The sequence below is a fragment of the Ahaetulla prasina genome, chromosome 1 (assembly GCF_028640845.1).
Source record: "Ahaetulla prasina isolate Xishuangbanna chromosome 1, ASM2864084v1, whole genome shotgun sequence".
Lineage (NCBI taxonomy): Eukaryota > Metazoa > Chordata > Lepidosauria > Squamata > Colubridae > Ahaetulla > Ahaetulla prasina.
The window spans coordinates 30,731,560-30,749,333 of NC_080539.1; the positions used below are offsets into that span (position 1 = coordinate 30,731,560).

The 17,774-nt window shown below is 37.5% G+C and overlaps 2 protein-coding genes across 6 annotated transcripts in view; one reads left to right on the forward strand and one right to left on the reverse strand.

Moving 5' to 3' along the window:
- The window catches only part of PBK (PDZ binding kinase), a 73,292-nt gene that overhangs the window by 32,843 nt on the left and 22,675 nt on the right, over positions 1 to 17,774 (forward strand). The gene's annotated exons all lie outside the window — the stretch shown is intronic.
- The window catches only part of SELENOI (selenoprotein I), a 45,924-nt gene that overhangs the window by 18,714 nt on the left and 9,436 nt on the right, over positions 1 to 17,774 (reverse strand). For both annotated transcript variants that reach the window (XM_058164713.1, XM_058164714.1), the window contains exons 2-3: positions 6,174 to 6,242; positions 5,747 to 5,855 (exon numbers count right to left, since the gene is read on the reverse strand). In XM_058164713.1, coding sequence (XP_058020696.1) covers positions 5,747 to 5,855; positions 6,174 to 6,242 — 178 coding nt within the window. The remainder of the gene's footprint in view (positions 1 to 5,746; positions 5,856 to 6,173; positions 6,243 to 17,774) is intronic.

Consider the following 17,774-nt stretch of genomic DNA (forward strand, 5'->3'; position numbering starts at 1 on the left):
AAGAATGAGATTTCATTTCCATTTAATTAAATGTAGTTATTAATCTTTGGGTGTATGTACATTCCATGAATTTCTGCATGCAAATCTTGAGGGAGGGAGGCCGCATTCAATCCAGGGAACTCAAGTTGTCTACTATTGCTCTAAAAGTTATAAACCCTTCTCAATACTTAAGGAAACGAAATAGCATTTCGGCTACTGTAACGTGGCATGGTTTTAATTTTTCTTTTTCTCACAGGTGTGAATTTCAGTACTAACAAATACAAAGCCTGTCTTTCCATCAAATGATATCACTGTTAAGTGAGACATGCTTATTCAGAAAGTGCTGATTCTTGGGGGAAAAACTGAACACAAAGGACCGAAGATAATAGTACTTAGCACATATGTATGTATGTGTATGTATGTATGTATGCATATATATGTGCATTATATATACACATATTACTCCATAGTGCTTCACAGCCCTCTCTAAGCGGTTTACAAATGTCAGCATATTGCTCCCAACAATCTGGATCCTCATTTTACTGACCTCGGAAAGATGGAAGGCTGAGTCAACCTTGAGCTGGTCAGGATTGAATTCATGGCAGTGGGCAGAATTAGCCTGCAATACTGCATTCTAACCACCACAGCTACTTCTACTGTAACTAGTATAATTATCTGTTATAACACAACTTTGTGTTAATTTAAGGTAATAGATTGTATATCAATGAAGAGCAAAACATCCAGCTGATGTTGAAAAAGTTAGTTGGATGATACTTTTTACCAGGTAATTTTGGGCTTATAGATTGTAAAGTCCAAAAATATAAACATAGGAAGAAGGCAATGCCAACCTTTCCCCCTCTTATTGCCAACAAACACCACCAATATGTTCATGTAGTCATTGGACATTTAGCTTGACTTGTTTTATTTATTCAATTTATTTGCTACCCATCTCACAACCTTGAGGGAAACATGACCAGTGAAATGCAAAATAAAACAGTTTCTGTATTAATGAAGCCTCATATACTCTTGGCAAGAATTTAAATCCTTACTATGTACTTTCACATAGCTGATTTCCATTACCTATATTTCTGCCAAATTTCATTCAGGCTTATGTATAATATTAAAACTTTTATTAACTAGCTCTGTACAAATTTTAAATTCCATTTGGGTCAAAATTCTGTGGGATCATATTTTTTTAAAAAGAAAAATGCCTTTAGGGAGGGAAAAATACATATTCCGCTGTCAATCTGAATGGAATTTGTCTTTCCGGTTAGAAAAAATAGACTCAGGAAGCAGCACCATTATAAAAACTGTTAATATATTACCTGGGCAACAAACAGCAGTGGAAGAAATAAATAAGAGATTTGTCTGCCTTCATGATCATTTTTGCAAACAAATACACAGAGGGCAGCTGCTATGTACTATTTGCTGAGATGGACATCTTAAAACGTCTTTCTTCATATCCCACCCACATACAGTGAGGGAAAACCAAAATTCTCATTTTCAAAACAACAAGAGCCACTGAGGCATCTTTGCAGAATTTCATTAAGGATAATCCTCCTTGTAGAGGAAAAGAGATCAAACAACATACTCCACTGAATCAGACTTAGGGGATGTTGCCGATTGACTCTACTTAAAACTTAAATGTTACTCTTGGACAGTAAATGGCATGTGGCTAAGCCTACGAGTATTGAATCCAATTAAGCATTACAATTAAATAAGACAAAAAAAGAGCTCCAGCAAGAAGTTGCAACATGGACTGCTCCTAATCTGTTTCCAATTCATGCTCTATTCTACGAGTCAAACCTCTTCAATCTGATTTTCAGTCCCTCTGCTCAACACTGAGTAGTCTGTAACCATACAATTTTGGTTTATTCTAATTTCTTTATCAAAAGCAAGATTGCACCATGGAAGTAAAAGTTTATTTAAATCAGTATCCTGTTCTCCTTGACAGCCAACTTTCTGAGCAGCCTATCAAATAAACCTGATGATTAATTAGAAACTGGTATTTAAGGGCTTGCGGGAAGCAAAAGACAGCTACTGTATCTATTTGGTAGCTAATTAGAACTTCATTCAATTTTCCTAAACTGCTTTGCAAATTTTTAATTGGTAGGTATTAACCCTACAGCTGGTGATGAAGAATCCCACATCTTACATAAAGGAGTATTTTTTGAACCTCTACCCTAGGGCTGTCAAGACTCCCGTCGTTACAACATCATCACGTGACATAGCGGAACTTTTCCTCCATCACTTAATCGGGCCAGGGCAGAGCCAGCAGATGATGCATCCGGCCCATAGGTTGCGACACCCTTGCTCTAACCATTTAGTTTCTTTGGACTCCTAGGATAATGGAGGACAATTAGACTTAACTTTCTGCATCCCATTATTTCCATCCTCTTTCCATTTTTCATTATAGAATAGTTCTGATCCAGTGCAACATCTGAAATTATTTCTAACAAAATTATCAGAAAAAAAAAAGGAAATTCATTGCTACAATCTAATACAATCCAGTGTTCTGTAACACAGTTAAAACAATCCTTCACTACTGAGATCTCAATTTGAGTTTATTGGTTTTTATGGCACAAACGGTGTTTTCTTAATATGGTTTTGACTATTACTTCTTAATGTATTTTTCTCTTACAGCTGTTCTATTGTAAATTGTCCTAAATCTGTGGATTGATGAAACAAAAAACTTAAGATTTCTTGTTGTAGTTAGTTGCAAAGTCGTGTCTGACCCATCGTGATCCTATGGACAACGTTCCTCCAGGTCTTCCAGGCCTCTTCCATCCTCTGGAGTCCATTTAAGCTCACGCCTACTGTTTCAGTGACTCCATCCAGCCACCTCCTTCTCTGTCGTCCCTTTCTTCTTTTGCCCTCAATCTTTCCCAGCATTAGACTCTTCTCCAGTGAGTCCTTCCTTCTCATTAGGTGGCCAAAGTATTTGAGTTTCATCTTCAGGATCTGGCCTTCTAAAGAACAGTCAGGGTTGATCTCCTCTAGGACTGACTGGTTTGATCGCCTTGCAGTCCAAGGGACTTGCAGGAGACTTCTCCAGCACCAGAGTTCAAAGGCCTCAATTCTTTTGCACTCAGTCTTTCTTATGGTCCAACTTTCACACCCATTCATTGCAACTGGGAAAACCATAGCCTTGACTATACGCACTTTTGTTGGCAGGGTGATTTCTTAACAAGGTACAATTTGGGTTGCTATGAAAGAGTGTGTAGTTCAGGGCTGTCAAATTCCCAGCCTGCGGGCCAGATGCATCACACATTGGCCATGCCCACTCCCGGTTTAGCAAAGGGGAAAAAGGTCCCGATATGTCACGTGACGCTGCTGTGATGACATGAGTTTGACACCCCTGGTGTAGCTGTTAAGATTGATCTAGAATGAGGGAAACCCACGTTCAAGTCTACCCTCAGCAACAACTGCCTTCCCCATCAGATTCAATCTGTCCAAATCATTCCTCTCAAGAAAAGCTGTGGGTAGTCCCTCATTTTGGTGAGATGATGGAGGCCAGATGCAGGAAATACTAACTCTTGGACAGAGTTCCAAAATTTTGGAACAAGCCTTCCCATGGAGATTAGATTAGCCTCATATTTTGGAAGGTTGTTACAATAGAATTCTTCTAAAGCAGTTTGGGGTTTATGGACATTACACTGAGTGTCAAGCCATGAGTAAATTGTGCTCCATATATTTTCTTTTTTATTATGATTGTTTGTTGTACTGTTAGTTTGTTTTTGTATGATGATAACTGTTATTAGCCTCCAGATTCAATAAATAAATGGATATTACTATCCAGATTTATGCAACCTCAACCAATTCCCAGCTGCCCAGTGTCACCCCAAACAGTGAGAGGGGCAGTATATAAATAAAATAAAATAATTTGTGGACCTAGGTTAAAGCACCTGCATTATCAGGTTCTAAACAGGTAGTTGGCTTACCAACCGTTTAACAAATGTACACTATTATGATGGCCTTGGACTTCCAGCTGTTGTAAAACACTGTGCTATCCCCTGCAGTCATGTAATTGTGATCTGGGTGACTGGCAATCTGCCTGCACTTACAACTGGTTGCCAAGCACCCTGTGATCGTCATTTGCAATCTTCTCTGCTGGATTTCCCTCTCATCTCTGGAAGCTGGTTGAAAGAGCTGCCTGCCAAGGGGAGCTGAACTCCTTTGGTGGAGTGAAGGGATGGACCTCAGATTCTGAAAATCTGAGCTATTCCTGCATCCTGTCAAAAGCGTTCCCTTTCCCATGTGGAGGGGAGCTTAAATCTTTCAGAGGGGTAGAGAAATAAAACTCATATCCTGATGATTTAAGCTCTGCTTCCTGACTCTGGGGAAGGAGTTCCCTTGCATGAATGGAAAAGAGCTGACATCCTTCGGCAAGCAGCTCTTTCAGCCAGTCCCTAGAGATGAGAGGGAGCCAAAATGCAAGCAAGATTTTCAGCTCTTTAGCAGATAGATAGCTAAGAAGATATTAAGATAAGGTGTGTTAGATGCCTCAGGTGGGTGGAGAAGGCCCTGGGAGGTCTGGTGCATCAGCATGCAAGTGGTTCTTCATTCAGGGGCTGTAAATCCTGCTTGAATTTTGGCAGAGGAGATTTTCAGCTTCTGAATGGAGGCTCCCAGGTTCGGTAAAATTCCTTACTTGGAACTCTGTCACTTAACAACCACAACCAGGAGTGCCAGGATTGCGATTACTGAGGAAAGCAGTCATAGGGGCAGTCACATGACATCTTGCTTAACAACTACTTCGCTCAATAACCAATCCCTATTGTAGTCATTAAGTGAGGACCAAGAACTACCTGTAAAGTCCTTCATGGTTTGACATCATAATATGTGAAGGAATATTTCTTCCTGTAATTTCCAATTGTAGTCTAAGATCCCCTTCAAAGAGGATTTTCTCCCAGGGCAATAATGGCTAGTAACCAGCCACAGTTGTCAAGTGAATCAATGATTTGCAGTCAGTGTGGTTTTGTCAAAAACTGGCAATATTCTGGTGTTCAACAAAGCTGTTGTAAAATATTGTCTGCAGGACAATGCAAATGGCTGTAAATGCAGCCCAACTGCCAAATGGCCGAAGTGCAATCATGTGACCTCGGTGTGTGTGTGTGTGTGTGTGTGTGTGTGTGAGAGAGAGAGCGAGAGAGCGAGCGAGAGAGAGAGGGAGAGAGGGAGGGAGAGAGACTGAGACTGTCAGACTACTGAATCTGGGTTGTAAGCCCCCCAAAACTTTGAACTGTTGCTAAGCAACCATTCATAAGTCAAGTACTACCTGTATTTATATTTTTATTCTCTCAGGTATTTATATTTATAATGCATTTTAATTGTGACTTATCATATTTCAGTTTTCATTTAAAATCTCTACACACTATTGTGATTTTAATGTCCTGCAAGCCTGGATATATATTGGTTTTAAAGGAGAGTATACATATTTTTAAAAACCTGTAAAAAATAAATCAAGAAATTGGAAAGCCTAAGAACACCATAACAAGACTAAATGGACAATATTCTACCAACACAAAGGCTCAATTCATACATAAAGTTAAATCAGATTATTTTACTCATGGTTTGTTTTTTTATTAGTTTTTTATTAGTATTTTAATTGTATGTATTGTGCATTTTATGAGTCTGAATATCAAGCAAGGCCAAAATCAAACTGATATTAATATCAAGAATATATTTTTCATCATTCTCATTATTCTTGTGATTATAAAGGCACACACAATTTAAAAATGAATGGAATGAAACATCAAAGTCTTACCGGAAGCATAAAAATCAGGGTCAAAGTATGCCATGAGAAAGAAGTTGAAGACAACTAGCAAGAAACCACAAAATGTTATCAAATTTGGAGCCAGCCACTTAGGGAAAATCTAGGAGAAAGCAAGTAAAACACACACACACAAAGTTCATATTAATAGACACAGTAATTTTCATCAAGAATACATAAACAAGAAGAAAATAACTATTCATTTGACATAAACAGCAGAAAATAAAATCCAGCCCACAAGGTGACTTGCACGTACAAAAGATGAAGTTTTCTGAGAAGGGAATCTCCTGGGTTAGCCACAGAGAAAAGGAAGAGGTCGTATCAATGGGTCATAATTTTTTTCTACTTGCAGAGAGTTAAACGTAGCCCAAGTGTAGCATAGAAAGCACACTTAAAAAGGGTGGACAAGAGGTTTACTCACCTTAACTACAGTGTTCCAAAATGGATGCATGACATACAGGGAAAGAGGGTTGTTGTCCACAGCACTGTACTATAAAGGAAGCCAAGAGAATAAAGAGGATCAGCTGAAAGCCTTAGAAAGTTCTTCCAGGAAGCTTACAAGTAGTATCATCTCACACTTCTCCAGAATCAAACAACAGGTTGTTCCACATGGAAGTGGGAAGCCTCTACATATTCTCTCTGGCAATCATTTCTGGAGAGGCATTCATTAATGCTCTTTGTACCTGACAACTACACTTCAGGGCCAGTTTTCACAAAACTTGATAGTATTGTACAGCTCAGAACACAACTGTTTATAAAAACCTTTTCATTTCACAACCTCAGGGTGAGGGATAAAGGACACCTCTAGTAATATGATGGCTGTGTCAATTCCACAAGATCAACGACCAGGAAGATAGAGTACCGACAGTAATCTATTCTGATTGATTAATAGCGAGAAAGGCCATGTTATAGATTGTTATTAAGTTGGTCTTTCTCAGTATTGAATATTGTATATTTTACAACTCAATGGAACACCTGCTAATGTTCATGTAACTGCTTGTCCTATAGCAAAATTTAAAATCTGGCTAAGCATCCATATAATTAACCCACATTAAAGCCACTCCAAATTGTCAATCAAGCTTCCAAATTACCATTCTGTTTGATTTGCTTTTCTGTCTGATGAATAAGGATTTGCTTCCAGACAAATAAGGAGGCCTAGGTTCAAGGGACTATCTATGAGTTCAATACATTTGGGTTATGAGTTTGCATAAAGCACTTTCTGGATGGTAGACAATGGAGCTTAACACACACACACACAATTCTGCTATGTTATGTCAGAGTGATAGTGGGTGGTGGTATGTTCCTGGAAGGGATGAATGAAGCAATCTGGCAGTTTATGCCAAGACTGTATATTCCTACTGGAGTCACCCAACTAAAAAAAGTGGGCACCCACATTAGACAGAATCAGTATAAGAAGATGCTGACGGCACATGATCACAATAGAGACAACAATAAAGACACATTTGCAAACTCTGCTCAGGAAGGCAATAGTAAATAATTACTGTCTTTTAGCATTCCAATTCTAATAGGTAAGATAAAGGATAATATACTGTAGTGGCAGTTATGAGCCCTTGAATTTGAATGGCACTCTACATATTATTGAGGAAAAGCTGGGGATCTTTTAGAATTCTGATGTTTATGATATTTATAAGCTCCATTTGCTCACTATTGAACCTTATCCAGAGAGTTATCAGTCTTATTATCCATCCTTATTAATGGGAAGATTCTCACCACATCAAGAATCTTAACTGACTAAAGGAAAGGGGATTCTATTTCTTACTCCAACATCCAACAACTTAACTATTATAGTAGACACATTATAATCAGATATCCATGGGATTCTTGGTGCTCTCTGAGCTTGGTTGTTTGCTTGCAGATATCTCATTACCCAACTAGAAAACATCATCAAATTGTGTAGTTGGATAGTGAAAAATCTGCAAGCAAACAACCAGGCTCAGGAAGTGCGCACACACACCCACACACCAGTTCCACCCTTAGCTACATATACTTTTATTGGCATCAGGTATCTAACATCAGTAACATTCTGTACTCACAGAATGCAAGTTACATAGAGATGCAGGTTAAATTCTTCATGTGCTATCATGCCAGGATGGTGAAATAACATAATGTTACCATCTTTGTTTTATTTCCCAGAGAACTTCAAAAAGGAGCAGCATATTTTGTCAAGCTATTATTAAATATAGTTTATTATGCAGCTGACTTGTCAGAGAAAACTATGGAGTATTCCATCATTATAGCTCTCTCTATGCCTGATTCCACTACAGTGGACTGATACTGAGAAAGCAATATCATAGAAACTTGGTTGGCTCAGATATCTCTTGTTATTTTCAGCTGGACAAGAATAATTGACATTAAGAATTGTGAAGCAGTATTGTCAGAGATGGTATACACCATCTCTGTAAAAAAGATGGCTGAACTTCAGGATATGCCATCCTATAAATATCCAGGCTTTCTGAAATAGAACTATATTTGGTCTCTAAAACTGAGCTTCAGGTCTTAATACAAAAACTGATATCAAACAGAATGAGGTATCAGAGGTATTTTTTAAAAAAAACCACAAAGTTCCACAGATGTCTGAATCCTTATTTTCAAACTTGATATACACCAGAGAGAAAAACACAAATTTAGAAATTTTGGAACCTATGATTATAAACAATGTTTTCATGAAATATTTGCAAAAATTAACTTAAGACAGACTGGTCCAAACTGGAAAAGGAAAAAAGTCCTAATCCATCAATGGTAAACAAAATCCTATTATTGCCTTAAGGATAAGGCAGAGTGATTAACTACAAATAGTCCTTGACTTACAACAGTTCACTTAGTGACTGTTCAAAGTTACATCACTAAAAAAAGTAATTTCTGACCATTTTTCACAGTTGTGACCTTTGTAGCATCCCCATGATCATGTGATCAAAATTCAGATGCTTGGCAACGGGCTTATACTTATGAACACTGCTGTGTCCCAAGGTCATGTGATCATCTTTTGCGACCTTCTGACTAGCAAAATCAATGGGGAAACCAGATTCATTTAACAACCAAGTTACTAAGTCATCAACTGCAGTGATTCACTTAACAACTGTGGCATGAAAGGTCACAAAATGAGGCAAAACTCACTTAACAAATGACTCTCTTACTATAACAACATAAATTTTGGGCTCAATTGTCATAAGTGGAGAACTACCAGTACACTTCCTTTGTTACATAGGTGCTAATGACAAAGAAGTCCCAGTATTTTGTTGATCACATTTTGATTTGACATTAAAAGGCACTAAAGGAACCCTCTGGGCTCTGCAATCTAAGGAAAGGCAGGTAAGAAATAAAGCACAGCAAATTGTCCCTTATGTTCTCTTGATGGACTGATTATATATGCCATCACATTGGTGTCAACTCTTAGCAGCCAGAGTTTTTTCTAAACCTGATCCTTCATATATAAAAGTAATCCTAAAGTTATATCCATAATACAGCGCAGAATTTCCATCATATGTCATGATGATCTTAAGTTGAAGCAGCCACGTGACTGACCCAGGTTTTTTTTACAGTAGCCATTAAGCAAATGAAGAAGTCATAAAGTAAACCTGGCATCATTAAGCAAAACCAAAAATGCCAATTTATAACAACAACAAAGGTAAACTGCAGTCATGTGACCGCAGGATGCTGCAAATATCAGCCAGTTGTCAAGTACCCATGCGATTATGGGGTGGGGGGGAGCAGCCATCAGAACTTCAAATCTGGGTCATGAGTACCTTTGGGGGGGGGGGGCTCTTGATATAACAGAACCGTTGTTAACCAACCAGCTATAAGTCAAGGACTACCTGTACTATATTTCCATAATAGTGCAAAAACCCTTCTATGGAAGAAAGTTGAGATCTGTCAAAATAGTAATCTTACAGAATACATTCTGTAGCAGTGTTCAAATATTAGCTTCAGTTTTCAGATTATATTTTTAGAATATTAACAATGGTTTTATTAGAACTACACTATCTGGTCTAACACCATTTTTGCCCAATGGAAACCTCCAGGTCTGATGCTTATTTTGTCTAAGTAGTCTCCAACTTTCTAGTAGTCTTACTGATGAAACCACTTGGTGGTAACCACTTGGAAAAAAAGGATTATTAAAGAGTAACAAAAGTTGTAATCATTGTGTTCTTTCTCCTAACTACACATCATTTATTCAATATCATTCTCTCCAACACCACAAATGATTACTCTCTTTTGAATGGGATTCCACTTTTCTGGCTTTCAGACACTGTTGTTTTGCAATCTAGAGCCAAGCAAGAGATGCCTATTGTTGGCCAGAAAGTAATTTTGGCCATCTAAAAATAACATCTTTTAAATGGACAGTTTTTTACTATGCCATTAGCATCATCTCCAGAAACGTTTTGAGACTTATTGCCATTCCATTCACTTGGCCTATTCAATTGCAGCTTCACATTACTTTCAAAACAGAACATCTAAGACATTCAGGCACAAGGATTCCAGTTAATGGTATGGAATATTTAACAGATTGTTTAGATCTCATTATTCCTCCCTTTAAATGCATGAGAGCGCAGCTAATTATTCAGGCTAGGCAGAAAGAATTTTGTCATGCTGAATATATAATCGTGATTAAATCCTGTAAAAGTAATCACATCCAGATATTCAACCTAGGTAAGGAAGTATGTAACCAAGACTACTACTGCAATCTGCTCTGGAAAATAAAATTAGCAGCCACCACCCCAACCAGATGGAAGGGATTCTTCCTGTAGTTCAATGATCAGCACTATTCAAGAGATTTTAATTTCAAATGTATATGGCTCACAGAACTCTTGGTTTTGATGTCTAAAAAATGCACAACTACAAATGTTCTGGTTCACCTTAAAACCTGTACGGTTCCCATGTCCGTATGCTGTCAGCATGTAAAGGCTACTTAAATGAAAAGTTACCAATTCAAATAAATTGATTGGGTTAGTTTCCTGAGGTATCCTGGCAGCCCCACTTCAAGCGGCACTATTCGTCAATTGTTTAGTTCTAAACCACAAGGGGGAATCAAATTACTCAAGGAAATTCTACTGCAAAAAGAGAGGAAGAAAAGCAAATTGAACCTAGAATATAGATATTCAAAACTATTCACAGGGACTATAATCTTCATAATATAATGAAGATTAAATGCTAATTTAATCCCATGGTAGAAATACTTGAAAAATAGTCTTGTGTAACAACTCTTTCCCTCCCCCAAATATATAGCAAGTGTAATGGAATGTGAGGAAAGCCCTTGGGAGATGAGTGAATCGATGCTGTCTAGGGAATGGTCATATAAGACAGCTTTGCTGACTGAGGAAATCTGGGAGTTGAAGTCCACAAGTCTTAAAGTTGCCAAGGTTGGAGACCCTGATATAAGAATCAGCCTATTATCGACTGCAGCTGGACAGAGGGTGGAACAAGAGGGTCAGAAGACACCCCCCTAGCTTCTTAGGCTGTAAAGGAGAGGACAGGAGAATCTACTTTCAGACTTCCAAGGTATTGCTACTATATATTTACACTAAAGTAACTTATCTGGCCTTGTTTCTCTGTGGTCTATCTGGTAAGGCTGACAGCAGAGGATGGGGCTTAAGTTCATCCTGCTTATTGAACAATACACCAGTTCTGTGTCACTGGAGGGCTCAGGTTACCTAAGTACAAATTACAAAGCAAACACTGTGGACCTGTTGTACAAAAAAGATGGGATAGATATCTTTAAGATAGATCATTAGCTTTTTATATGATCTTTCAAATTTTCAGAACACAAATAAAACTAAATGACCATAAAATCCTGGAAATTTGACATCATTATTAAAGCTATCTCAAAGGTCACCGAGCCAAAAACAAACAAACAAACAAAAACCTCACACCAGGTATTGTGGCTAATAAATTATTTTCATATAAATGTATTTTGGATACCACTGTTATGACTCCAATAATAAAAAACTCTTTGGATCTTATCTAATAATAGCATGATTTTTTTTCAAGGTAATTGTATATTACATATATTGAATGTATATGTATATGGAATACAGGTAGTCCTTGACTTGCAACCATTTGTTTAATAATTGTTCAAAGTTAAAATGGTGCTGGGTCCCTCGCACTTACAGCATCCCCTTGGTCATGTGATCAAAATTCAGGCACTTGGCATCCGGCATGTATTTACGACAGTTGCAACATCCCACAGTCATTAACAGCTGTGGTGGCATAGTGGTTAGAATACAGTATTGCAGGCTAATTCTGCTGACTGCAAGCAGTTTGATTCTGACCGGCTCAAGGTTGACTCAGTCTTCCATCCTTTCGAGGTCAGTAAAATGAGGACCCAGATTGTTGGGGGCAATATGCTGACTCTGTAAACCGCTTAGAGGGGACTGTAAAGCACTATGAAGTGGTATATTAAGTCTAAGTGCTATTGCTATTCTATTTGATTTGCAACCTTCCCAGCTGGCTTCCAACAAGCAAAGTCAATGAAGGAAGCCGGATTTACTTAATGATTGCATGATTCACTTAATGTGGTAAAAGATCATAAAATTGGCCACGACTCACATAACAGCCTTGCTTAGTGTTTGGGTGGGGTGGGGGGGCTTCCTACATTGGCAACAGAAATTCTGGTACCAACTGTGGTCTTAAATTGAGAACTAACTGCATATATATTAATTCAGAAAAAAATGTTGTAAAAAAGAACTTATTTATTTCATATTTCAGGAGTGTAAAGATGAAGATTCCCTCATGCCTAGGTCTTTATGTAGTTTTCTTAGTAACAAGAGAGAAGTGATCTGCCACTGCCTTGGACAAGGATGTTTTTTTGACTGCATTGTCTAACTTAAACGTTAGGATTCTCTGATAATTTTCCTTTCAAGTAGTAACCTGATTAGTTTTTCCCCCCCAAGGTCAGCAAACTAAAGTTGGATGAATTCAAAGTCTTAAAAGTAGCACAGTTTGATTTGTGAAGTCATCTTGAAAATTAGTTTAAATATTACTTTTATAATATACGTTGACAGTTGTTTGCTTCTTCTTGAAAGATTTACTTGTAAAAATTAGTTTACATATTTCTTTTATAATATATGTTGACAGTTATTTGCTTTGCATTCCTGTTTAACAGGTTGCTTTATCTCTGTAGAATTAATAAATTAAGAAAAGAAAGAAAAGTAGCTTACTAAACACTTTAGCTAATGCATAAGCTGGGAAACCCTGGACTCAGATCTGCCTCTTCCAAAATTCCCTTGGGCAATTCAACCTCTTTCATCTGTAATATGGGCAATGGCTTACATCATACCGATATAAATATTATACATGGGAATGCAAACATAGGGAGTATATCTTGGGAGTATATATCTTGGGCATTAAGGCAGACACATTAATTGCACAGAATTTTTTTTTTAGCAAGAGACATATCAGGCAAATTGATCAAACACTGCTTAACCATTCAGACTAGAGAATAATGACCCCCCAAGTCCTGTTCCAACAAGGAAAAGGAAGAAGACAGTCAGCTGGCACAGTTCAAGATTCACTTAGCAGGAGGTAATTTATAATAATAATAATAATATTTAATTTGTATACCGCCCTTCTCCCGAAGGACTCAGGGCGGTAAATGAAGTTAGTAGTGTAATCTTTAATATATGATTTCAATAGTGTTTGCCCTATTTCAAAATGCTGGCTCTGTTTTTAAATCTCTACAGCAGCAACGTTTGCAATTCCAGTCCAGAGAGGAGGAGCAATACACAAACCTACTTCTCTGAAATGCAGTGTCATCTCTTTAATCGGGAACAAATTATCTAGATATAGGTATGACAAGTCAAGATATGATAAATCAAAACAAGTGTTATTTCCCCAATAATCAATGCTTTTATTATGCATAATATTTATTATAGTTGCAACATCCCACAGTCATTAACAGCTGTGGTGGCATAGTGGTTAGAATACAGTATTGCAGGCTAATTCTGCTGACTGCAGGCAGTTTGATCCTGACCTGTTCAAGGTTGACTCAGACTTCCATCCATCCAAGGTTGATAAAATGAGGACCCAGATTGTTGGGGGTAATATGCTGACTCTTAAACCGCTTAGAGAGGGCTGTAAAGCACTATGAAGTGGTATATTAAGTCTAAGTGCTATTGCTATTCTATTTGATTTGCAACCTTCCCAGCTGGCTTCCAACAAGCAAAGTCAATGAAGGAAGCCGGATTTACTTAATGATTGCATGATTCACTTAATGTGGTAAAAGATCATAAAATTGGCCACGACTCACATAACAGCCTTGCTTAGTGTTTGGGTGGGGTGGGGGGGCTTCCTACATTGGCAACAGAAATTCTGGTACCAACTGTGGTCTTAAATTGAGAACTAACTGCATATATATTAATTCAGAAAAAAATGTTGTAAAAAAGAACTTATTTATTTCATATTTCAGGAGTGTAAAGATGAAGATTCCCTCATGCCTAGGTCTTTATGTAGTTTTCTTAGTAACAAGAGAGAAGTGATCTGCCACTGCCTTGGACAAGGATGTTTTTTTGACTGCATTGTCTAACTTAAACGTTAGGATTCTCTGATAATTTTCCTTTCAAGTAGTAACCTGATTAGTTTTTCCCCCCCAAGGTCAGCAAACTAAAGTTGGATGAATTCAAAGTCTTAAAAGTAGCACAGTTTTGATTTGTGAAGTCATCTTGAAAATTAGTTTAAATATTACTTTTATAATATACGTTGACAGTTGTTTGCTTCTTCTTGAAAGATTTACTTGTAAAAATTAGTTTACATATTTCTTTTATAATATATGTTGACAGTTATTTGCTTTGCATTCCTGTTTAACAGGTTGCTTTATCTCTGTAGAATTAATAAATTAAGAAAAGAAAGAAAAGTAGCTTACTAAACACTTTAGCTAATGCATAAGCTGGGAAACCCTGGACTCAGATCTGCCTCTTCCAAAATTCCCTTGGGCAATTCAACCTCTTTCATCTGTAATATGGGCAATGGCTTACATCATACCGATATAAATATTATACATGGGAATGCAAACATAGGGAGTATATCTTGGGAGTATATATCTTGGGCATTAAGGCAGACACATTAATTGCACAGAATTTTTTTTTTAGCAAGAGACATATCAGGCAAATTGATCAAACACTGCTTAACCATTCAGACTAGAGAATAATGACCCCCCAAGTCCTGTTCCAACAAGGAAAAGGAAGAAGACAGTCAGCTGGCACAGTTCAAGATTCACTTAGCAGGAGGTAATTTATAATAATAATAATAATATTTAATTTGTATACCGCCCTTCTCCCGAAGGACTCAGGGCGGTAAATGAAGTTAGTAGTGTAATCTTTAATATATGATTTCAATAGTGTTTGCCCTATTTCAAAATGCTGGCTCTGTTTTTAAATCTCTACAGCAGCAACGTTTGCAATTCCAGTCCAGAGAGGAGGAGCAATACACAAACCTACTTCTCTGAAATGCAGTGTCATCTCTTTAATCGGGAACAAATTATCTAGATATAGGTATGACAAGTCAAGATATGATAAATCAAAACAAGTGTTATTTCCCCAATAATCAATGCTTTTATTATGCATAATATTTATTTATGTGTTCATTTTAATAACTACATAGTTTAATTTTCCATGGAGATTATAGGTATTTTCTAATATCCTGGGCAGTTTGACTCCTGGTGATTGCTTGGGAGTCCCTGCAATTTCCTTAGCAAGATTTTTTTTTAGAAGTGGCTTGTGGCTTGCCATTGTCTCTTTCCTAGGGCTGAGAGGAAGTGACTGGCCCAAAGTCACACAGCTAGCTTTGTGCTTAAGGCAGGACTAAAATTCATGGTCTCCCCGTTTCTAACTTCATGCCTTACCTACTAAAACAAACTTACATGCGCTCTCTCTCTCTCTCTCTTTTTCTGAGGTTTTCACGGGTGTTTGTATGTAGGTCTTTGGTTATTTGGGTTTTCTCCCCCGTAAAATTGGAAGCGTCTTGGCGACTTCGACGAAGTCTCATTCGTCATCTTCAGGCTGGTGTTTACAGCTTCGTGCTTCTAGGAGCAATGTATATATATACATATGCATACACACACACATGCATATACATACATACATGTGTGTGCTCTTGTGTGTGTGTGTGTGTGTGTGTGTGTAAATACACACAAATACTAATCAATTCCACTCAGAATTTTTACTGGAATGGGGGTAGACATATTCTTATGAACAATAATAATAATGAACAATAAGTAAAATTACTGCAAGCAATATCAATTTATTTGACCAATCAGGTAGACAAATATAGAATATAAAAACTAATACTTCCTTAAAATGATACAAAAATAAAAATCTGCTTTTGTATCCTATTTTCACTTCAAACAATAGCATATATGTCACCGTGATCAATGATCTATTCTTAAAGCAACAATAGAGGAAAACCATTAATAGATATTTTAATTAATTAGAAAATGAAAGCAACCCCCCCTGTAAGCAATAATTGTATTATAAAAAGGTAAAGGTTCCCCTCGCACATACGTGCTAGTTGTCGACTCTAAGGGGCGGTGCTCATCTCCGTTTCAAGGCCGAAGAGCCAGCGCTGTCCGTAGTCATGTGGCCAGCATGACTCAACGCCAAAGGTGCACGGAACACTGTTACCTTCCCACCAAGGGTGGTCCCTATTTTTTCTACTTGCATTTTTACGTGCTTTCGAAACTGCTCGGTTGGCAGAAGCTGGGACAAGTAACCGGAGCTCACCCCGTTATACGGCAGCCCTAGGGATTCGAACCGCTGAGCTGCTGACCTTTCGATCGACAAGCTCAACGTCCTAGCCCCTGAGCCACTGCATCCCAATTGTATTATATCCCCTGCCTATTATATTAATTGTATTTTTATTATATTAATAAATAAATATTAATAATAAAAATCATATTTTTATTATATTAATTGTATCCAAATAGGCAGGGGATATAATTGTATTATATCCCCTGCCTATTTGGAGGAGATACGTTGATCCATTCCTTGAGCAAGCTCTTGTTCTTTTTTCATGTTTGCCTGTGCTAGATCTGAAACTCTGAGACCTGATCTTTTTGCCAATACATTATACATACTGTATGTCTTGTGTCTATTATATATTTCTGAGCAAGCCTACTAAAATCACAGAATAACTATGACCATCACTGAGAAAAGTGTTGTCACATCAGACTTGTAACATTAGAAGGAACTCTGAATGGCATAGAACAGCATAGCAACATTTGTCCTTTTATCTGGCTGATCTTAATAAATTTGGCTCCCATATGACTTCAGTTTATTCATAAATTCCGGAACAAATAGTATGGTTTGAAACTAGGATTAGAAGCTATGAGAGCTGCACTCAGAAATGTAGAGATCCTCCCAGCACAAATTTGATGACTTCTTTCCAAAGGAAAAAAGATGAGGAGGAGCCAGTGCATGCAAGTAGAACAGGTTGAGCAAAGCCCTGCATTTTTCTTTAATCTGCGGTATATCAATTTAACCTACTAACATGTCAGCAAGACAAAAAAAAAAGCTTGCTGCCAAATGGCAAAATCCAGAAACTGCCATTCACAGCTCTGCACTTGTCTGCACTCTGCAAAGAGCCATCTGTGCATTGAATAAATGCAATCTTTACAGAGGAATCTCTGCAGACCAGCTAACAACTGAATTCAGTGAGATTGAAGCTATTCAATGCACCTTCTCAAATACCAAATCAAATGTCCAATCCCTCACAGTGCCTGCATCGTTCTCCATACTTATAGCTAATATTCAACACGGTGCATGGATAGTAAAAAACACATGAATTGATATATATGATGTATATTCTCAGAAGTATATTCTCCTTCTTTTAATTTTCCTGGGAAGCCTGATTATGGCTCAACCTGTGCAAAAGGCTGTGATTTTATTTACTTATTTATTTAGGAGTTTGCCATGGGCCAAAAATGAAAATATTACATAAGTTTAAGAAGGCCTCAACTCTGTCCATTTTTCATTAATCTCTGTCCTCCTCACATGCTATTTAAGATGCTATTAGG